At 41.4% G+C, this 24,188-nt stretch overlaps 1 protein-coding gene across 1 annotated transcript in view; it reads right to left on the bottom strand.

Annotated features, from left to right (window-relative positions):
* Positions 1 to 24,188, bottom strand: part of Dnah9 (dynein axonemal heavy chain 9) — a 349,492-nt gene that overhangs the window by 320,223 nt on the left and 5,081 nt on the right. Inside the window, 5 exon segments of the mRNA XM_048365947.1 lie at positions 7,279 to 7,512; positions 8,784 to 8,995; positions 15,831 to 15,961; positions 16,972 to 17,130; positions 19,980 to 20,176. Coding sequence (XP_048221904.1) covers positions 7,279 to 7,512; positions 8,784 to 8,995; positions 15,831 to 15,961; positions 16,972 to 17,130; positions 19,980 to 20,176 — 933 coding nt within the window.

The raw sequence follows: 24,188 nt of genomic DNA, 5'->3' as shown, positions 1-24,188 counted from the left end.
AGAAGGCTGGGTGGGGAAGGGAGAGAGCAAATGTTAGAGAATGGATAACCAAACACAATTAAATAGAAATAATGAGTTCTGGTGTCAAATAGCACAATAAGTTGGCTATTGTTCACAATTGCCTATTATATGTTTTATATATTTTATGATGATTAGAAATTAGGAGCTCAAAGGAGTCAAATACAAAATACTGATGAAGATGGAAAATAAAGATGGAAACATTTCTCACCCTGATTTGCTCAGTACATACAGCATAATGTAAAATGCCACACTGTACCCATATATATAATTATTGTCAATATTTTTTAAGTTTAAGAATGATTAACTGCTGCGTTTTGATAATTACATGCTGTGTACATGTATCAAGGTATTATACTGTTTCTCAGACATTTTTACACTTGTTTTTTTACAATTATAATAAGCTAGGTGCTAGTAATTCTAGTTATTTTGGAGGGTGAGATGTAGAGAACCATAGTTTAAAGTCAGTCCAGGCAGAAGTATCTATGATATTTCTGATTAACCAGGGAAAATCCAGGCGGGTGGTGGTGGGGACTTCCTTAGGTGGTAGAATGCCTGCTGTGAGTGAAAATGTCAAGCAAGTATAATGTCCTGAGTTCAAGTCCATGTAATGGTAGATTGGTGGATGATAGATAAATGATAGACAGACAGATGATAGACAAGTAAATAAAAACAAAACCACTTGGAGAATTAATATGTTCAACTTTGCCAGTTATGGCAGTACACAAATAAAATTCTAGTACTCAGAAAACTGGGATTTCAGTGAGACTCTATCTCATAACAATAGCAATCAAACCAAAAAAATGTTCAACTTTATATATAGAGGGAAAAAGACAAATCAATTTATTTAAATGAAATTGATTTCAATAGTAATTCAAATCTCTCACAAGGTTTTTAGTTGCAGTGGGCTTTATGGAAAAAACTATTTGTACTAAAATATGTATAAATATTTTTACAGGAAAAGAATATTTTATAAGAAACAATACTTTTTACAGAAAAAAATAACCTTGGTGGATGTCGATTTCAATTTGGGGTAAATCCTGTCTAACCATTTAAAAAAACAGATATATCTTGATATGTTTGGTTACATCACAAAGCAAGATGACAATTTCATTATGCTATTTGATTTCTCAAGGACACTTGAAGCATAGACCTGGGTGGTCAGTGAGAGGGTTTCAGTCTCTAGTCTAATAGGTAAATAATTAAATATTAGAGAAATATTCAGTTGTGCTACTTTAGAGAAAGTATAGGCATTCAAAGGGATGGGGCTCTCTCTCTCTCGCTCTCTCTCTCTATATATATATATTTAGTTATTATTTTAGCCATTATCTAAGTTAACAAACATGGAAGGTGACAAACTTATTTGGGGCTCAATTCAAAAGTCTTAGGATTTTCTTTCCACTTCTATCAAAATGGCTTTATCTCCCCACATCTTCCTGACATTTTCCACATCCTTTGTCTGGATTGGCTTTCTTTGTGGCTCTTATAATGCTCTGGAATGATAATACATTAAAATAACATATCACTATTTATGTACTTATTTATTTTCTGTCTGTCTTTCCAAGGAGGTTGAAAATACTCCCAAAGAAGTCCTGGTATCCACCAGTGCCTGGAAGAGTTCTCGATGCTGAATGAATAATAGTTTAATGCAGACATGCTCCCTGAAGTACCATGATCAGCTATGTGAAGCCCAGAAGCAGGTAACATGGTGACAGATGCCTCAGGAACTGTGAATACTGAGGAGCAGCTAGAAAATGCAAGATGGATTAGGTGGGACAGGAGCATTACAAGCCAAGCACATCATTGGTGAGAAGGCCCTTGATGAATGTCAAGTAGAATGTTCCATAGTAATTAAGTGACTGAGACAAAGCAGCAGAGTAACTCTCACAATGTAGGCTGAAACTATGAAATGAATTAGAAGTGAACATTTTAACCTAAAAAAAAAGAATGACTATTTTAAGCCAGTAAGAGGTTTCAGAAATATTTAAGGATGGACACAAAGTGCATGCTGGGCATGGTGGTGCATGCCTAAAATCCTAGTTCATCAGGAGATGGAGACGTGAAGATCCAAGTTCAAGGACAGCCTAGGTAAAGTTATCTAGACCTTCCTCTCATAAGCAAAACTAAAAACAAAAGAACTGAGGGCATGGCTCAAGTGGTAAAGTGCTTACATAGCCAGTGTGGCTGTGAGTTCAATCTTAAGTAGTTCAGTCTTGTAAATGGCATCATGAACGTCATATGAATTTCACATAATAATGAATTTAATCTATTTGCAAAAGCTTAGGATCACAGGCCCAAAACACTCAAGTTCACACAACTCTGGATCTGCCATGTTTTAATAATGTAGCTTAAACAAGACACTTAACTTTTCTGAGGTCATTTCTCCAATGGTAAATGGGGTTACCAAATAACACAGAGAGCATCATTGTAGGGCCTGAATTGTAATTAACTTTGTAATTATATTAATTGTACAATTAATTAAAATTAACATCTTTCTCCTGTCATTTGATCAGATTACATAACAGTGCACACCGAGGACACCTGGTTGTTCCTTCCCAGATCGAAATCACAAAAAGTCTTAGGCAGCTTATACACAGACTGATGGGATTCTTATGAAAAACCGTGTAACATTTAATGGTGGTGGCAGGTGGTGGGATGGGGGAAGGTTTAATTTGTGCTCTGACCCACTAGGTGAAGAATCAGAATCAGGTATAAAGGCAAGTTCCACCAACAGCAATCCTATCCTTGAGGGACAGGTCATGCCGCCTATCTTAAAAGAAATGTCTTCAGAATTCATTAAGATAGAGCACAAAGCAGACATTCATAGATGAAAATCTCAAAAGGTCATTTGGAAAAAGACTGTTTTCTTTTACCTTTCCATTTCCACTGACCTTATGCAGCTAATGGTCTCATACGTGGCCACATGTTCAAGCCTACCTGAAAGGAAAGCTGGCCCAATTAGGCTGGGAATGAAAGAAAGGAGGCTGAGCAGAATGACTGGACATGGCAGAAAGAACAAAATGGGAATGTGGTGTGTATTAGGTCAGCTTATTACCTATCTCACTTCTAATCACTTTACATAAAACTTCAGCAGGAAATCATTTTATCTCCAAATGAACAAAACTTTACAGCAATTTTATAATGAAAGGAATGAGGGTTTGCTCCAAGCTGCCCCTCCTGCATTGTTTGTAGGGAAAAGGCTGCAGGCAGAAACATAAACAGAGGAATCTGCAGAATATACAATATTATGGCACAAAATGAACTCTGTGTGTGTGTGCGCGCACACGCGCACATGCACGCGCATGCTGGAGAATCATACAGGAAGGATTTTAGAAACAACTGAAAGACACCTTTTTGTTGATTCAAATTGCAAAAATGTACATACTTTTGGGAATCCCTTAGTAAAGTCAATAAGCCACATAAGTTCCTTTTTTTTTTTTTTTTTTTTTTTTTGGCCAGTCCTGGGCCTTGGACTCAGGGCCTGAGCACTGTCCCTGGCTTCTTCCCGCTCAAGGCTAGCACTCCGCCACTTGAGCCACAGCGCCGCTTCTGGCCGTTTTCTGTATATGTGGTGCTAGGGAATCGAACCTAGGGCCTCGTGTATCCGAGGCAGGCACTCTTGCCACTAGGCTATATCCCCAGCCCCATAAGTTCCTTTTATAGAATGAGAATCATAATTTTACTTGCATGACCTATTTAGATAAATACACCTAGAAACCTTCTGGTTAAAAGAAAACTAATAATCAAAACAGGGTGTGCCAAGACAGAACAGAATGTATAAGGGCAGAATAAAAGCACATAGCTAGTGTGCAACCTTCAAAATAGGAAGAAAAGAAAGTGAGAATTGGGGAAGGGGAGAAAATAGGCTTTTATAACTCCCTAGATAACATCAAAGTCTGGTGGAAATATAACATGACCCTGATAGAAATCCCATCTAAGATCTCTGAGCCATGTGACTATGGACAAGTTATTTTTTGTATCATATTAAATAGTGCTTACTTGCTTAAAAATAGTATCTAAATCTATCTCTTATAAAGATTGTGTGCTGATCAGAAGGATCCGGCATGAGATAGATTTGTAACCTAGATTACTTCCTTATTTTTTTATTTTTCTTTTACTTCCTTATGATTCAATTTCTTCTTTTCCTCCATAAGAGTCAGTTGTCTGAGCAGTTAGCTGCACCACAGTTATAATGTGGAGAACAACAGTGGTGGTACCTGAGAATGCAATTAGTCCACATGCTGCAGACCTAATGAAAGTCACTCATCAATATGCCCCCTTCTTTGAAGCAGCAGCATCCTACCTCTCCCTACCTTCAGTTAACAAGCACTAGAATGGAAATGTAGACCTGCCCAACACCATTCTCTTGTGGAAAAACAAGAAGCACATCATGTGTGTATCCCAAATCATAACATAGAAATCAGAGAGCACTCTGGAGATTAAAAGCAGCTCTTTGCCATACACAGCCCCTTGGAATAGGAATGCAGAGGGCTAAACATGTTGATGTCATTGTATTTCTTTGGTTTACTGTATTGATTAGTTGCAGGTGCCATCATCTGAGTGGTCGTATATTGCATTTGAATAGAAGATGAAGAAGTCAAAGTTCATACTCATGCTTGCTGGAGAGAAGCAGATTAATCCCATTTCAAACAGGCATCGATCACAATGATACACAGAATGTTAACTAAAGGGCTACATGAAATATGCAGAAGACAATCAATAGTCCCCTGCCCTGCTGCACTGAGATGAGGGTGGAAGAGATGGGGGAGGAAGACAGAAAGGGCAAGGGAGCTGAATCCAAGCCAATATTAGGGAGATTGAAAAAAAAAAGGAGAAGAAATGGTGTGTTGTGCCAGGGAGAAAGAAGAAAACCCAGAACATAAGACAGAGAACGTTGGAGAGTCAGAAGCAGAAAAATTGGGAGCATATAGGGCATTTTTAAGTCCTCCTCTAATTAAACCAGGGCATCTGCTTTTTATGCACTCTTGCCTTTGATTCAGAAAGGAAATGCAGCCAGCCCGAGTGGGAACTATTGTGAGGGTAATGACTTTGAGGAGGCTGGTGGCCATCTCTGCTTATATTTACTGATATACCCAGCAGATTAGGTGTCCTAATGTTAGAATAGCTGTCTATATGCAAAGTCACATCATTAGCATGAGTGCACTGGGCCTGAAGTCCCTGCTGGTCCTGAGAAGTCCTTTAGAGCAATGCTCTGTGACTGCCTCCATGGGCTGTTTGCAGAGCCTGTAAACAGGACTGAGTAACAAAGGCAATTAGTCTTCTGTGGTCAGTCCAGGCCAGGGGCAGGGCAGAGTGGAAATGTCCATCGCCTTAGCTAAACAGTGAAGGAGTTGATGAGGGGAGATGAGAGGAATAAAGAATCAACGGCAAGGGAAAGAGAGGCTGTGCATTCAAAGCCATGCTGGAAAGGGCCAGGAGGTGGCATTTGGGATGAAGCTAGATATCTATTATTGATATTCTCCAGGATCCTGATGAAGGATTTTAAGGCATGCTGTTCATACAATCCAGCTTCTGGCTTTCTCACACATTTTTTGTCCTTGTGCCCTTCCTCATTTTCTTTCCCTGGGGAATCCCCACTCTGGTTTCAACATTAATTTCCTCTCATTGCTCCTCGCTGCTTCTCAGAGCCCTGCTAGGTTAGGGACCTTTCTCTCTTGCATCTACTACCCCATCAATTTTGCCTTTATTATGGCATTCCACATATTACACCTAAAGTGTATGGATTCTGTATCTTTCTATGTTAGACCTCCTGCCTCCTTTGTCCCATTTCATGGCTATGCATCCCAAAAGTTCTTGCAGGCAAAACTGAATTTCAGCCAAGTTCATATTCCAGGACTTTTCTCAGTGTCTGGTGCTTACTTCTGCTGAGATGTACTTTTTTCTTTTTTGTTTGTGCTGGACTTGGGGCTTGATCTCAGGGCCTCACTCTCTTACTTGGCATTTTTGCTTAGGGGTGGTGCTCTATCACTTGAGCTATACCTCCCCTTCCAGCTTTTTGCTGATTAATTGGAGATATGAGTCTTATGGACTTTTCTGCCTGGGCTGGTTTTGAACCTCAATTCTCAGATCTCAGCCTCCTGTGTAACTAGGATCACAGGCATGAGCAGCCAATGCCTAGGTGGATCTATGCTATATGAACTAGTAAGAACAGGTCCAATCTCATATTCTTTTATCCTTGTCATCCCATGGTTTGTTGGGTTCATCATAGCCTCTTCCTAAAATAGCTTTCTTCACTCCAGGTCTCAAATAGCTGGGAATGTGCTTCTAATTTCACTCTGGGCCCTTGGCTATTGTCCTACCCTTGAACTTGACCCTGAAATTTTCAAATGAGATTTAAGTATTTTTTTTAACCAAATCCATTACCCTCCCCATAGAATCTAGTCAGAGATCGTTGGCTATGAAATGTTATACACAGTATATTCTGGGGATTGAAACAATCTATTCTCACAGTAATTCATGTCTAATCTATTCTCACAGTAATTCATATTATTTTTAAATAATTAGGGAAGAGACAACTGTGAGGAAGAGCTGGGAATCTTGCAAAATATTCCCTAGTCTTGGAGACTTGGGAGCCACCTGGAGAGGCAAAAGAGTGGAGGAGAAGTTCAAAGCAGTCAGTTTGTGGGAATGGCTACAAACTTCCATTTTGGAAAACTTCTGTTTTGCAAGCTGAACCTTCTTGTCTAAGTTTGATTGACCCAAAGCTTAAAAATCTATGGAAATTTTATTGCATTTATTTTCCATTTTTGTAGGCTTGAACTCAGAGTCTGGCACACTCCTTTAGCTTTTTCACTCAAAATTGGCACTGTACCACTTGAGTCACACCTCCATTTCTGACTTTTTGCTGGCTATTTGAAGATAAGAGTTGCATGCCTCTTTCTAGCTTCAGATTGTAATAATTCTCAGATCTCTGTTTCTTAGGCAGCTAGTGTTCAGGTGTGAGGCACTAGCACCTGGCTTAAATACTTATGGAAAATTGAAAAGCTACAGAATGTGTTGACCAATTCTTTGGTCTTTTTCATTAAATGGGTCATGATTAAAATTTCCCAACTTCCAGAAGGATAATAATTATATGATGATCAACACAAATAAAAACTAGTTAATGAACTCTCAGTGTGTGTTCTTTCAAACAGTGAAAGGTTGGCCATCAGATTTTGGAATTGTTTACTATTCCACATTTGCAATTCCTGCACTTGCTCCTGTACAGGGCTGCAGCCTGCAGTGAATGAGCACACTCACCGCCACCATATGCAGTCGGCCCAGGAAGCCATCCAATTGCACAAAGACCAGGGAAGACTGGAAATCCCATTCCGTGACTTCTTCATTCTCCTTGAAGTAAGTATGGAGATTCTCCCTTCTGTTTTGAAACACCTGCTTGAAGAAGCTCAAGGTGTCTGAGGCCACTTGCAGTTTCCTCTGACTTTCCTCTACCTCACTTCTTAGGAGGTCTTCTGGGCTGAGGTAATTAGAGGCCTGGAATGTGAACAGATTCATGTCTCTGAACCTAGCTGCAGCCATAATTGCTCATTGTCTTCTCAAGGTTAAAGCTCCTTAGAGGCAAAAGAAGGCAATCAGAGGGAAGCACAACTAAATGTGCCTAAGGTCTCTCTTCTATTTGCAGATATATTCCTCTGGATTTATAGTGCCCTGAGTTGCACAGGATGAGGCATATCCCTGTAATCTAGGCTGTCAGGAATTTGAGGCAGGAGGATGATAATTTTGAGCCCAACCTAGGCAACTTAGCAAGACCTTGCCTCAAGATAAAATTTAAAAATTGTTGAGGATGTATGTCAGTGTAGCTCCTGGCATGTTCAAGGCTTTGGTCCAAACAAGAAGAAAAAGGAGGAGGAAGGGGGGAGGGGGAGGAGGAGGGGGAGGGGGAGGGGAGGGGGAGGAGAAGGAGAGGGAGGAGGAGGAGGAGGGGGAGGAGGAGGAGGGGGAGGAGGAGGAGGGGGAGGAGGAGGAGGGGGAGGAGGAGGGGGAGGAGGAGGAAGAGGGGGAGGAGGAGGAGGGGGAAGGGGAGGAGGGGGAGGGGGAGGGGGAGGGGGAGGAGGAGGAGGAGGAGGAGGAGGAGGGGGAGGAGGAGGAGGGGGAGGAGGAGGAGGGGGAGGAGGAGGAGGAGGGGGAGGAGGAGGAGGGGGAAGGGGAGGAGGGGGAGGAGGAGGAGGAGGAGGAGGAGGAGGAGGAGGAGGAGGAGGAGGAGGAGGAATACAACCCAAGAAGTAGCTGTTTAAAAAAACACAAATTCACAGATACAGAGTTCTTACCATGTGCAGGGAACTTGCGTTAATGTGTGTTAGCCTCCCAATCACCTAACACCTTTCAAGATGGATCCTTTCTTTTTACCACTGTACAGGGAAGAATGACCCAGAGCAGATCAGTGGCTTTCCCTCACACACACAACTGACAAGTGGTGAAGTTGAGACTTAGTCTGCATCCTTGACTTCTTGGCTCTGTTTCTTACTTAATAACAATCCTTCCACACAAGGGAGTAGAAATCCTCTAGTCCTATGCCTTGCTCAAGCTAAGGGTTTTAGGCAGAGGGGAGAAGAAGACTGGGCACTCTAACATTACCAAATACCTCTTTGTGAATTACTGGCATGTGAAATAGCAGTAATTGATATGTGAGAACATTCTGTACTATAATGCTTGGTGAAAAATAAAGCACATTTTATGCATTCCTAGTGTATCAATGCTACCCATCCATTGGAGGAGATGTTGCTAGGATTCCTGGGACCACACACCTGCTGGATGAGCAGGTTGCAGATCTCCTGCAGCAGCACTGTAAGCCTCCCTGGGGATCGGTAACATTTGCAAGCGGCCCAAATCAGACAGATCACATGAAGTAGAGGTCTCAGCTGGGGCTTCACCTCAGGAAACTCCAAGCTCTCCAGGGTGTCCAGGTGGCGTTGGAGTGGCAGCAGGTGCACATGAATGTCCTGAGCCTCTGTCAGAGCTGGAAGGAATTAGATATGGTCATGAACCCTTGCCTGCCTTGTGGAGCACTCTGGCTTTGGAAGTGAAGACTCTCCTAAGAAACCAGTGAACTTCCTTATAACTACGAAAGCAGAGAGAAGCCTGGGTTGAGAAAACTTTCTGGTTCTTATTCAGAAATACAAATCTCTGGAGAGCTCTGAGGAGTTTATTCTGGTGCAGTTCTCTGTGTGGATCTCTCCCTGGTTCTCTCAGCCCCAGTCTGGTGCTCTGGTTTAGCAGACATATCACTTGATAAACACTTGCTGACTACTTCACTGCTGGTATCTTCGAGGTAATGCAAAATAGGTGAATTTTTGACCCCAAAATGCCATCTTCAGATACTGTCCCAGACAAATGATCCTGGGCATATTTAACATCTCTCAGACACAAAAAGAGGCTGATCTGTTGGTAATTTCAAGAGCACTGTAAAGACAGAAGATAGCAAATGGAATTGATGCACAACTAGCACAGTTGTGGACCATATCAGGTGTGAAATAGATGCCACTGTAGATGATTGGTTAACCTCATTGAGCCTTTATGAAGGCGTCACAGGAAACAGAGGAGTATCAGCAAAGACTGGTGAGTGCTTGTGCTGTTTTTTTTTTTTTTTTTTTTCCAGTGGCAGGAAAATCTCCTAACTGTAAATAGCTGGGATTACAACTGTGAACCACTATAACTATTCTAAACCAATCATCTTGTAGTAAAGTAGAAAAGCCAGCAGTGCTGGGTATAGGAACAGAGAACAAATGTGAAAGCCCAGTGAGCAAGTTGAACTGGAAGGGAACATCTGTAAAAGTTCTTAGGTTTTAGTATATGAATAAGGCAGTGTGCTCTGTTTGCTTGGTAGGTTGTTTTGGGGAGAGTTACTTGCTTGTTTTCTGGTAGTACAAGGATTTGAACATAAGGCTTCATAATTGTTAAGTAGCCATTAACCATGTATCCAGCCTTTTGCCTTTTTAAAGTTACATGTTAGAAAAGGTATTTATCTTTTTGTTTGGAGCCAATCTCAGACAGTGGTCCTTTTACCTATGCCTCCCAAGCAGCTAGGATCACAGACACATACTACTACTTCTGACTTGTTAGTTATAAATGGGTCTCACTAACATTTTTTCCTGAGTAACTTCAAATACCTATCCTAAATAGCTGGGATTATAAGCATGAGCCACTATACTCATCCTAGGCTCAATGTTTTTGATGCAGTAAAAAGGATCAAACTCAAGATGTCATATGTGCTAAGTATACACACTAATACTGAGCTATACCACAGCCCCATTGTTTTAATTTTTTAAGGTTTTATGTTGTTCTCATTTTATTAAAAATATTTTCCTCTGTTTGTTGAACCCACGCATACAAAAGGCTATTAATATAAACAAAAGGAAACTCAAAAAATATCCCTTTTATGAGACAGGTCCAGTCTGCCAAGAATTGCTTTAATACGGGACATAGATACTATCATAGACAATTCTGCGACAGCTTTAGTTCTCTACTTTAAGACCTTACCTAGGCTCATCCTGTGAACTGGCTAGTCCAATCCACCTGAGCTGAAGGAAGATTGCTCCAAACTTATCTTGAACCCTGGCTTGATAGTTGTGAGACTCAATATACACAAAATGTGTTAATAATTATGTTTGTACTTTCCATCAAATGGGTGCATGAAAACAAGATGTGAGCTGAAAATTGAATGCCATTGAAAGTTGGCAGGAGTAGTAATTCTTGGGTTGGAGAGCTGATGGCAATTATTAGGGGAAAAGGATTTCAAAACCCTATTCACATGTTGTGCAAGGAAGAAGAGGCTTAGAAACACTCTTTTTGATAGCCTGTTTGAGGACTTTTCAAAAGAAAAATCTCCCTTAGTATTACTGATAGTTACTACCTGATTTTTTGGGGGTGGGTTAGGTGGTACTAGGGATTAACTTCAGGGCCTTGTGCTTACTAAGGGCCTTGTGCTCTATCACTTTAGCCACAGCCTCTAGTTCCTTTCTATGATGGCTGCTTTTGAGATAGGGTCCTACTTTATGCTAGGGTGAGCCTGGGCTGCAGTCTTCCTGTTTATGCTTCCCTGAGTATGTGGGGATGATAGGCATGAGTCACTGCACCCAGGCACTACAGCTGAGATAACAGGTATGTGTCACTCTGCCCAAATATTGGTTGAGATGGAGTCTTATAAACATTATGCCTGGGATGGCCTTGAAACAAGATCTCCCAATCTCCATCCCTCAAGTAGGTAGTATTATAGTATTGATCTACTGCATGTGGCTTCCGATCTTGATTTCTAGGAGCATACTATTTTAAGAAAACACAGTGGCTTTGTAGTACAAACAAGGGACAATCACTTTGGATGACAGGCAAACAAAGACAGAGATAGGCAAAACTGGGCTCATATCTTTCAGTGATTCTGCTCAGCAGTAGAGTTCCTGCTTTGAATATGCAAGGGCTGAGTTCAGTCACCAGCACCACTAAATATCTGGGTGGAGATTGGTTTCAGGTCCCCCTTAGACATCCAGATCCAGAGATGACCAAGTCTCATATAAAAAGGTGAAGTGTTGACATAAATCCAATATACATTCTCTTTCACACTTGAAATCATCTTTAGACTACTTGTTGTATTGAATACAGTTTAAGTACAATATAAGCATTTGCTATAATGAGTTAAAAAACAACAACTGGTGTGTTACAAAGGATGGAATCCAAAGCTGTAATGCATGTTGAGCAGACACACTGCCTAAACTATACTGAACCCCACTATTTAAAAGTTTGTGCTGTTTTTATGTCTGTATATTGCTATTTTTCACTTTTTGAAAATATTTTTGATATCTGTTGAATGAACCTCAGAGATGGAGGCTTACTGTTAATATAAGTAATGTAAGCTACATGGTGGTGTCCAGTGGATTGCTGGGAAATCTCTAACAGTAGACATGGCAGGGACAAATGCTTTATGTAAAATATGCTGATTTCTAATTTTTGCAGTATCAATGTTCCTAACATCTACACTGTGTCTGATTTCAAGATAACAATTTGACTGTAGTGCATGGGAGAACAGTGAGGAAATGTTAAAAAGACACACAATATCAAACTGGTCCAAATTGGCTCTAATGCAGCACTGAACTTTGAACTTACTACAGAGAGACAGATAGACAGAGAGATAGATAGACAGACAAAGATGAAGACCTGACTGGTGCTATTATCAGTATCTTCTTCAAAAGTCAGGTGTTGGTGAGCTTTTACACCATATATAGGATGGTATTAAAAAGTAGGTTGTTAAGAGATGGTTAGACCATGAGAGGCTTCTTGTCTATGAATAGGATTCCGACCCTGATAGGAGAGTCTTCACACCATGTGAGGACACAACATCCCTCCCCTAGAGGATGTAACAAGAAGATGCTATCTTGGCTTGTTTTGTTTTTGTTGCCAGTCCTGGGACGTGGACTCACGGCCTGAGCACTGTCACTGGTTTCTTTTGCTCAAGGCTAGCATTCTACCTCTTGAGCCACAGCCTGACTTCCGGATTTTTTTCTATATATGTGGTGCTAAGGAATTGAACCCAGGGCTTCATATATACGAGGCCAGCACTTTACCACCAGGCCATATTCCCAGCCCCAAGAAGATGCTATCTTGGAATAAGAAACCAGCACTCATCAGACAATCTAATCTTGACTTGATTTTGGTCTTTCATCCTCACAAATACTGAGAAATAAGTGACTTCTCTTTACCTATCACCCAGTCCCTCATAGTCTGTTCTAGCAGATCCACTAGGACAATTACAGCTGGGTTCTAGTAGGCCATGCCTGCCCCCTCATAGCAGGGAAGAGAACTCCTTAGAGGGTTTTTATTGTGGACTATTGCTTCCTGTTTCCCAAGGTTTCTCAGCCTGCAATCAATTCCACTTCTGACAACCTTCCTCTATCCTTTGAGTCACCTTCTTATTTCTTACCATTTTGTAGTTGGCGCTTGCTAATCCAGAGATACTTCATTTCCTCTCCTCTCTTTAGTTTATCATGGAGTCAATAAACTAGCCTGATTGTGACTAACAAGAATAATGCACCTAGTATATTTATGAGGGATAAAGAGAGCCAGATGCTCTGAAATTAAATTAGAAATGATAAGATCATTCGATTGCCTTTAAAATCTTTTTATTCTTAGTAGATCCTGCCAAAATTTCTGATCAAGTTGCTACCTAACATCTCTAATCAAATCTTCTCTCCTTCCAACATGGGCATCAAATTACACATGAAAGTATTTCTAGCTGGGTGTTGGTGGCTCACACCTGAAATCCTAGCTACTGAGGAAAGGCTGAGATCTGAGGGCTGAGATCAGTGCCAAGGTATCCCAGGCAGGAAAGATCCTGAGACTTTTAACTCCAATTAGCCACCCCAAAAGCCAGAAGCAGAACTGGGGGTCAAGTAGTATAGTGCTAGCCTTGAGAAAAACACATTCCGGGGCATGTGTGTGTGCATGTGTACACACACACACACACACACACACACACACACACACACACACACCAGTGTTTATCTGGTTCTACTATAATGGTTTCTTCTTTTCTAATTTGATTTCTCAGTATGTACTCTATAAGAAAGAACATGGTAGCTGGCTTAGGGAAATAAAACTTTAACAACCATTCATTTATGTATATGATTAGTTTTTTAATATACAATTGGGAAAATATTATGGGAAATACTAAACAACAAAATAATAACAGACTTTCATGACATTTTATTTTATTTCAGAGCTCGAAAGGCATTTGTACCCTTCCATCAGTGTTCCACCTATAATATTGCTTCCTTAACATTTTCCTCCAAATTGGCTCCCATTTTAAGCTAGATAAAAACCACAGTCTCTTAGATTTGACACCTGAGGATGTTCATGTCCCTTACATAAAAACACATAGTATTTGCCTATAACTTTTACAACCTCCCCTCCCTCCCGGATACTTTCAGTCATCTTTAGATTACTTGTAATGCCAATGCAATGTAAATGCAGTGCAAACAGTTTTTATATGACTTATGGAGTTGTAACCCTTTTTGTACAACTACTTAATAATGAAAACTTTAGATCACTATCCAAAATGTAAATCATTTGCCAAGAGGGCTACAATTTATGACATTTTCAAAATACTTGTTCATATGTCTTCCACAATCAACAGCAGCACTTGAAGCACTTTTTGGGGAGGACATTTGTTTATTTGGAAACACGAGCTGACTCCTCTGGGACACAGTATCCCTCATGAAGCAGTGAACTGGGGCCTTAAAATACATCTGTTCAAGTCAGTTTCATATGCTGTCAGAGCCTCTGCAATGTGACTTGTGGACCCAGAAGGACCTCAAAGACTACGTACTTACGCTGGTTCTTTTGTGTTATATATTTCATGTAAAAAAAAATCCATCAATAAAGCTTGGTATATTGCTACATGCTTGTAATCTTAGGAAGCTGAGATGGGTGGATTGCAGGTTCAAGGTCAGCCTTGGCTACATAGAAAGCCTTTCTCAGACTAACACAAACAAGAAAAAAAATGAAAAAGAAAAGTTAAGAAAACAACAACTTCATTAGTGGAGGTGTGGTGAAAAAGCTAAGGCCCTGTGTTTGAGCCCCAGTACAGAGGGACAAGGCAGCGAGGGAGGAAGGAAGGGAAGAAGGGGAGAGGGAGAAAGAAGAAGGGAGGGATGGAGGGAGGGAGAGAGAAGAAGGAAGGAAGAGAGGGAGGGGTGGGGGGAGAGCCACTGTTGGAACTTTTATTCCTTCAGTTAAATGGCTTCCAAATCTCATACCCCTAGGAGGAGAAGATTGATGAGCTATCACCCCAGCCAGCTTCTGGCTACAGGACACAGCCCCCATTCATCAAGCAAACAGACCTTGATTAGTTTTATATTTTGGACTTACAGAAGAAACAGTGTTTAAGATATTTCTGGGAGAGTAAATATGTTTGAAAATCACTGCTTGTTTAACTCATATGAAATTGAAAATGCTTTTAAAGCACATTCTGTCCTATGGTACTGAAGGGTGAGGAGCTTTGTAAGAAAGGGAGGGCAAAGTGCACCAATGAGGGATGAGGGAGCCCTGAGAATAGTTACCTCATCCTAATCATAGGCTTTGCTAGCTTTGCAATTTTGACAAGCTGATCTTGTCTGATACTCAGAGGGACAGGAGATTGCAGTCCCATCTGCCTATGGGAACAGAATATACAGATTGAAGGGAGACCGAGAATAGATTCTCAGGGAGCCACGAATTCCAGAACCCAAATTCCAGAGGTGAGTGTGAACACACATTTGTACCATGCAGTGCAGCCAATAAAGTCCTTCCATTTAGATCATCTCACAGAGGCTGAAGAGGAAGGCTAGGTGGGCAGTATGTACACCCTAACTATGGTACACATGAAAGTTCAGAGCGGTTGTATAAATTTGCCCAAGATCACAAAGGTTCTATTTGTCTCCCCTCCTCTGCCACTCCTAGTTCTAGATTTGTATTGGGTCAGTTAGGAGGGTATAAGCACTTGAGGAGGCTGAAATAAGAGAGAAATAAGTGTGTCACTAAGTAAAATGTCCAAGTCAAAGGGATTTGTGAGGTAGGCAGTGGTGCCTTGAACTTCTCATCCTAGCAACTCAGGAGACTGAGATCTAAGGATCAAAATTTGAAGCCAGTCTATTCAGAAAAGTCCCTGAGAATCTTATCTCTAGTGAACCAGCAAAAACCCAGAAGTGAAAGTGTGGTGGTTGAGCACTGATCTTGAAGAGAAAAGCCAGTGATAGTGCAAAGCCCTATGTATAAGCCCCAGGGCCAGACCAAAAAGCATGGGGATTTGTGAAAACTCTGGTCCTCACCTGCTACAACATCTCTGACCAAGGCTTTGAAAGCTGGGAAGTAGCTGCTCTGCAGCTTGTCCAGAAGCCCAGCCATGCCCCTCACCTTCATGGTTCTCAGTTGATTATAAATGCACTCCAGATCCTCATACCTGTAATGCCACAGAGAAAGGTGAATCCAAATGAGCATGGGGAAATATTATCCATCCAGTGATGCCCCACCCTCCCACAGGCAGAGGGGTCTCCGCAGACAACCATGCTTCTATACCAAGAGCTGGGGGACATCTGTCTCCCAACAGTGAGGGCAAAAGCCTGTGTTGGGTTCAAAAGGGCAGCTTCAGGAGGTATTGCTGTGACCATCTGGTGGCTGAAAAGCTTGACAGCTGGAGGTCATTAGCTCTTGCAGCAAGGTTGGGCAGGGTGAGAGCAGCATTGTTGGAGCAAGGCTGCTAGAGAAGGGTCTCACCATAGGTTAGAAGCCAGGCAAAAGGATGGGCATCTAAGCACGGCAGTGCAGACAGGGCTGGAGCCCTATAGGCAGAGCTGATCATGTGACATGGGCAATCTCCAGCCAATGTGGGGACAGGGACATCTGTTTCCAACATCTCTCTGTCTCCTTTTGAGTAAAGGATTTATTAAGCACAGTGATAAACAGAAGCAAGGACATGTGGAGTATGAGGGGGAATAATCAGAAGCAATAAGGAGTTATTTCTGGTCACACCATGGGACTGGGACAGATATTAACAATGATTTGGGATCTAGAAGAGGCTATTCTGCAGCCGACTTCCAAAAAGTCCTCTGTTTATAGATCCTTATGAAAGGTATGTGTGCCCAAACTCCACTATCCAAGGAGAAGGGAGCAGAAATTAGAAGAAAAATATTCAAAAGGGCTACTGATTTTACAGATGGTTGAAAAAAATCAAAGAAGTTATAGAAGATGATATTGACAGTAGCCCAAGAAAGGAAAGATGATGACTGAATTTGGGGGCATCTCCCAGTCCACAGGAAAGCTGTATTGACTCAGTCAGTTGTCTTTCTTAGGGAAGATGAGAAATAGGTGGAAGGAGGGATCAACTCAGGTGGTTAGCTTCCCTGGGCCAGCTCTGGATTTTTCCTCTGTAAGATACCTTTCCAGGATTTGGGCATGTGCCTCCCTGCCTACCTGCTTTTCCAGAACTCCAACTCCACCTTGGGGGTGGCCTGCTCCCCTTGGAGGAGAGGCAGAGATGACTCTTTCTTCAGCAACACATGGATTTGGTGGCTCCACTTGACCACCGAAGACTCAATGGCATAGATAATTGACTTATCTATAGAATCCAAGCTGTGAAAGAAAAAAGCAATCTCCTGGGACTCAAGGAAATAACTTCATTTTGCGTGTGTATGTCTTTTTTCCATTGCTATAACAAAATTCCTAAAGCTTGGAAACTTACAAAGCAATGAGGTTTGCTTCCCCCATGGTTTAGGAGGGTGGAAGTTCAAGAGTGTGATGGATCCCTCATTTGTTTCCTCCTGAGGGCATCATGTTGGATAGCATCATGGTAGGAATGGGAGCTAGAAGGAACACATGGCAAAACAATGTCTCTGGAAGGAAAGAACTTAAGTCCCATGGATCTATGCTAGTCTTCTCTGAGGTCAGGGCCTCCAATGGACTATTTTGCACTAAGCTCCACCTCTTATAGATTCCATCATTTTCTAACTTGTTGAACAATCTTCCAACACATGAACCCTTGGGGAAAACTCAAACCATATTCAAATCATACTTCTAAAGAACTGCAAATGTTTCAAAAACATGTAGAAGCCAGGTGCTGGTGGCTCATAACTATAATCCTAGCTACTTAAGAGGTTGAGATCTGAGGATCCTGGTTCACAGCCAGCCTGGGCAAGAAAATCTGTGAGATTCTTATCTCCAATTAACCACCAAAAAACCAGAAGTAGTGCTGTGGTAAAAAGTGGTAGAGTGCTAGCCTCAGCACAGAAAGCTCAGGGACAGTAATCAGGCCCTGAGTACAAGCCCCATGACCTAAAATAAATAAATAAATAAATAAATAAATAAATAAATAAATAAATAAATGAAAGTGGGTGGAAAATTTCATTTAAACTGTGAACTTTAGGTTTTTCTGAAGCAGGGTCTTACTATATAGTCTAGGATGGTTTAAGATGTGCTCTGTAACCTAAGCTGTCCTGAACTTAGAATATCTTCTCTGATACTGGAATTCAGGCATGTACCACTACTACCCCCAGCTTCTGGCCTGTAAATTCTTTTTTTTTTTGGGGGGGGGGGGGTTGTGGGGCTTGAACTCAGAGCCTGGGCACTGTTTCTGAGCTCTTTTGCTCAAGGCAAGTGCTTTACTACTTTGAGCTATAGCTCCATTCCTGTGAATTCTTAAATTTTTTTGCTAAGAGTCTCTTGAGAATCAATTAAATGTACAAAAACCTTTTCCTAGAAAACATGGCTATTTGCACACACATCTAACAGCATATTAAGGGGTTTATCAATATGCCATCAATTGTTGTTGTCACCACAGAAATAGATGGACAGAAGCCATTCAGATGGCCACCCAACTCCTGTTTGAATCTCACCAGTAAAGGCATGAAGGCCAGCTTCCTATATAAGGAAATAGGTCAGTAGATTGCCTCTCCCAGGAAGAAACTACATCAAACTACATCTGTTTCCCTGGGATTACCTCATTTTTTTGTTCTGACCTCTGCAGCAAGAAGAAACGAATCACTTCCTATGCAAAGCATACCAGAATCTCTGAATAAATACCATCATCACACTTTCACTGTCTTCACTTCACTTTTCCAATGGAAAATAGGATTCCAAAGCTTCTTGCCTTATTCACCTCTTTTGTTTTGTTCTATTTTAAATAGCTATCTTTGGAAGATGTTAAAAATCAAAGATAAAGTTTAGTTGCCTATGTAGAATCTTTACTGAGAACCATACCTGCCAAGTACCAAGGGCACAGTGAGAAAGGAGGGAAGTGTATCCTTCACATTTTCCAGCCAGAAACCCACCCTGACTTAGTTAAATTCATGTTTCTGAAACAGGATATGGGAGATGTGATTATGAAAAGTATTGGAGAAGATATTCACCTTCCCTCAAATGATTCAGTCTTTTGGGAAATTATCAAATGTGAACAAAAGGGGACAAACTCAGTAAGGATTACGTACACACACTGAGTGTCATTCAGTTGAAGTATAAAGAGATCAGAGGAAGGGTAGTTAAAATTTATTTATTTTGAAAATTGAGTATTTTTATTAAGCCCCAATAAGTTTCCTAGTTAAATGGGAAACTACTTCCAATTATGTATGCAGTAATTACTTCCAATAGAAAAAATAAACTTATTCTGAAGTATATTGCTATAGCATACAACATATTATTTTTCTGCCAAGTTGTGGTTCCTAAATAAATAACAATGACAGCATTATATTGAGACGTTCCTGACAATATAGTAGACCTAGTTCACGTAGGAAGCTCACCTGTGGCCACACACACAAATTCTAGATAAAATAAAAGTTATCCTTCATATACACAATGTAGCTTGAGGAAAAATAAAAATAACAAAACATCCCCAAGGGACAAGGTGACCTCAGTGGTGGAATGAGAAGTAGAGCCTGATGGTAGCTCTGACATTTCAAAGGAAGGGAGACTGAGGTTTTAACAGACTCCCTATACAAACCATATTGCTTCCTCCTCGGGGGGAAAAATTCCTAGCACTTATTTTTTTTAAGTGCTTCAGCTGCTGGAAGAGGAAAAGTTGGAACCATAACAAGCACCACTTGAGTTAGTGCTTTGACACAGTGTACTGAGTAAACATGGAAAAGGAGTACAGCCTCTAGGTTCAGCCTGGGTCTTTACCAATGACAAGCTATAGCTTGTTAAGCAAAGCACTGGAATCAGTGTAGCTACTCTCAGCCCTAACATGATTCTGAACAAACCAAGGCCATATGGCTGTGATAGCCTTTAAAGGCTTTAGAAAGCATCATAAGGATAAGGGATAAAGTAGGTACACAAATACCGACTGATTCCAGGATACTGGATACAGACTTGGGTGTGGACCAACGAGATGTACAGAGTCAGGAACAGAAGAGTCATTTGAAGAAAATATTTGGATAAATAAGCTTGCCTTCTATCTCAGAAGTATAAATGGCCAGGCTGGTGGTACTTACGCAGGCTCACTTTCAGAATCTGCAAACTCCATTTTTTCTGAACCTACTGGAAGAGGCAGCAAAGTTCTTCCCTTCACTTGCTCAAGAATAACCAGGAGGTCACACTGCAGGGTATGGGCATGCTGCCTGACATCTTGACATACCATATGGGGCCAGTCTAGGTGATTCTTCTCATTGGCTAGGACAGGTATAACTACCTGTAACAGAGGTGTACAGGGACAAAAACAAAGGTAAGCAGAGTCTACTTCTGAGACTTTAGAGAAAAACATTTCCGAAAATGTCCATGAAGCCATACACATCCTTCCCTCAGGACATGATGCTGTTGGCTTAAGACTGAGATCCAATGCTATATTTTGCTTTGGCATTGGCAAAAGCAAAATGGCCTCCATTAGACTACCTGCAAGTTTCCCTCTCTGCTCTGATACTGTGGGTAAGGGTTTCTGGCCAAATAACCATACTTACCAAGGAGGAACAAGACCACTACTGCCTGCTCTCTCCTGAGTGTCAGGCTTTAGTTCCCTGCCAACCCCTGGAACTCTTGGAAACAAGCCAATTAAATCCTCCCTCAGGAACCCAGGAGCATCAATCCCTCTCCATCCTACAAATTAGACGCCGCCCCCCCTCCCCCCGCCATTCCTGCCATTCCCATTGTGTTCCCTCTGTTTCCAAATGCAACTGCAAATTGCCTTGCCTGGTAGACTGCCCTCTTATCTATTGAGTTTGTGTGACTAGTAGGATACTGTCTGTATCATCTACTCTGAGTTAGATGTCATAAAGTTAAGCTGTCACTGCTACCCTAGGATACTTCCTTTACAAACAGAGGATAAACAGGAGCTGATAGAAATAGTCACAAAGCCCAGAAACACCCCCACCACCACCACCAAAAAAGGACAGGGATTCATGAAGGTAAAGATGACTATCTATCAACAGGTTTTGTGAGAGAGACATGTTTTAAGATTTGCAGATCATGTTAATCCTTATCTCTGAGGTAAACATTAGCCAATGTTGGCCAAACAATGTATGTTATTTTGGCACCAAATCTGAGCCAGTGAGGGCCAGGCCAAAGGGTCCTATCAGAGCTTTTCAGGGAGGAGATAGCTACTTTTTTTCTATTAGTCTGGAGCATCCATGCAGAAAAAAGAGAATTCATATGGGGAAAGATCAAGTCCTGGTAACTGTTTGAGCTCCTGAACCTAGCTGCTCCTGAAGTTTCTGAGCTAATTTAAATTGACTTTCTGTCACTAGCAACTCCAAATGTTGTCAGTACAACACACTAGGAGCCTGTGCCTCTGAGAATCATACAACTCACTGAGTACCAGTGGTTCATACCTATATTTCCAGCTTCTCAGAAGGCTGAGATTTAAAGGACTGTGGTTCTAAACCAACCAGCAGTAGTAGTTGTTGCTGTTGTTTTCAGACAGTTCATGAGATTCTATCTCCAAAACAATTTGTACCAAATAAAGTGATCTAGGCACTAGTGGCTTATGCCTGTAATCCTAGCTACTCAGGAGGCTGAGATGTGAGGATCACAGTTGAAAGCGAGCTTGGGAATGAAAGTCCATAAGACCTTTATCTCCAAGTAACCACTAAAAAAGCTGGAAGAAGAGGTGTGGTTCAAGTGGCAGAGCATCAGTCTTGAGGAAAGATGCTAAAGGAGAGCACTCAGGCCTTGAGTTCAAACCCTAACTCTAGTAACTGGGCTGAAGGCATGGCTCAAGTGGAAGAATACTGGTTATGAGCAAGCAAGCTGAGCAAGCATGAACCCTTGAGTTCAAACCCTGGTATACACACAAATTACACAACTAATGTGATGAGAGAGCTATGGAGGAAACAATGAAAAAGGAAACACGGATCCAGATGGCTGATTAGTTTCTGTCTATGACTAGCATGTGAAATTCGGAAGGATGATTCTTGCCTGGTCATTCTGGAAACATTGATTAAGCTGAGAACTTATGTGGATAGAAAGCATAAAAAGGAAAAACAAAAGTTCCATACTAAACGCTATCATATTCATGTAGAGAAAAGACTTTGGACCCAGAGCAGAAGCCCTGACTGGGAAAGAGGATGAACTGGATTCCTCCCAGGATCTCATTTGATCCTTGCAATCCTGAAATGCTCCTCCCCTATGCTAGCATCCAGGGAGCACCTTATAGAAGTCTATGAATGCATGCTGTATGCAGAAAAAATGGTAGGTGGGTTTTGGTTTGATTTTTGAGGGCTTTGAATGGCAGAAAAATAACAAATGTGAATTCTCTATGAAATGAAGTTGTATGCATTCATTTACCTGGTGTTTTTTGTTTTTTTGTTTTGTTTTATTTTGTTTTGAAACAGGGTCTATGTAGCCCAGGCTGGCCTTAAACTCAATATCCTTCTGCCTCAACTTCCTGAGTGCTGAGATTATAGGTGTATGTATTCTACCTGGCTATTGAGTACTAAATAGTTGTTTGCTAGTGCCATTCCAAATACTAGGACACATCAGAGAACAACACAAATAAAAGTTACTAACCTAATAAAGTTTATGTTCTAGAAAAGAGAAAATAAATAGATAAGCTTTGTAAATAAAAATAAGCATGGGGGTGGGGAAGGAGAGCATAGGGTGAAAGGGATGTTATTGCAAATACTGAAGCCAGCATCAGCCTCATTGAGATAACACTTGAACAAAGAGTGGAGAGGACAGGGAGAGCTCTGCATAGACATGGGGGAAGTATATTGCAAGCAGAAGATGTAAACAGTGCAAAGGCCCCAGGTTGGAGTACATCTGGTATGACAAAGCAGTGCAGAGGCCAGTGACATTGGAACAGGGCAAGACTAGACAGTAAGCGTGAGAAAATGGAATCTCATCACATGCAGCCTTGCCCACAGGATTCTGACCTTTGCTCTTAGAGAAACAAACAAGGTTGAAAGAATTTGAACAAAGGAGAGACATGCTGTGACATCCTTTAGTGGCACCACTTATACTGTTGTGAAGAGATCAATGTTTGGGGGCAAAAGTGGAAAAGGAGGTCAGTTAGGGAGTTATTGCTATGGTAAACAGTGGCTTGGCATAGTGTAGAAGCTGTGGTGAAAGGAATAATCTTATTCTATAGGCTTTGAAGGTACAGTGTGACATCTTCATGAATTGGTTTGGGAGGTATAAAAGACAAAGTGGCATCAGCATGACTTTATGACTTGGATCTTCAGCTACAGGGAAAATTGGCATTGTGGAGAAGACACTGATGTAGAGACATATCAGTGAGTCTTTATAGAGGATCCAGAGAATGCATGTGGACATGACAAAATCAGATGTGTCAAGATGGAGACACTAGGTAGGAAGGTGGATTTGCAAGTAGGGGGGTTCAAAGGTGAAGAAAGGGCTGGAGATAAATCTGAGAGGTGTCAGAAATGGCTTATAAAATTTTGAAATTGAATGAAATTCTCCCAGGAAAATGATATGTATAGAAAACAGAAAATGTCTACGAAAGGAGACCAAGCAGTTTTCAGTGTTAAGAAGGGGATTAGGTTGGATGCTGTTGGCTCATACTTGTTATCCTAGTCACTCAGGAGGATTTGTGGTTCTAAGGCAACCTGGGCAGAAAAATCCTCAAGATTCTTAAATCTAACTAACCAGCAAGAAGTCAGAAATGGAGTTGTGGTTCAAGTGTCAGCATGCCAGATTTGAGCAAAGAGTGCAAGGCCTTGAGTTCAAACCCTGTACTGGCACGCACGCATGCACACGTGTGCGTGCACACACACACACACACACACACACACAAAAGGGGGAGGGAGGGAGGGAGGGAGGGAGGGAGGGAGGGAGAGGGAGGGAGGGAAGGTGAAGAAGAAGTAGTTGGAAGAAGTCTGCTTCCAACAGCAGACTCAGAATGGCCTGGCCTGCCAATTGAAAAAAGCCAGAAGTCTGGAATCTTGGAAGTCAAAGGAGCAAAGAGTGTGTCTGAGGAAAGGACAGAAGTAAAGATGTTGGCAGATGGGTTTAGAGAAATTTGTGGAATTTTTAGTTGTGTTTTCTATTTATTTAATTATTTGTGTGTGTGTTTAAGAAAGGAAAAAGATCATTACTGTGTGAGGTTAGAAGAAAAGGTGCTGGGTATTTAAAGGAAGAGAGAAGGAAGTTGTGAATCAGTGGTCTAAAAGAACAAGAAAATAGTTGGGAGTGCAAAAAAAAGGATGCCTGGTGAGTGGTAGAGGTTCAAAGTCAGAAATGTAAAGTGAAAC

This window comes from Perognathus longimembris, chromosome 17, assembly GCF_023159225.1.
Source record: "Perognathus longimembris pacificus isolate PPM17 chromosome 17, ASM2315922v1, whole genome shotgun sequence".
Classification (NCBI taxonomy): Eukaryota; Metazoa; Chordata; class Mammalia; order Rodentia; family Heteromyidae; genus Perognathus; species Perognathus longimembris.
Note: the sequence above shows the minus strand (reverse complement) of the source record. Positions and strands in the feature narration are given on the sequence as shown.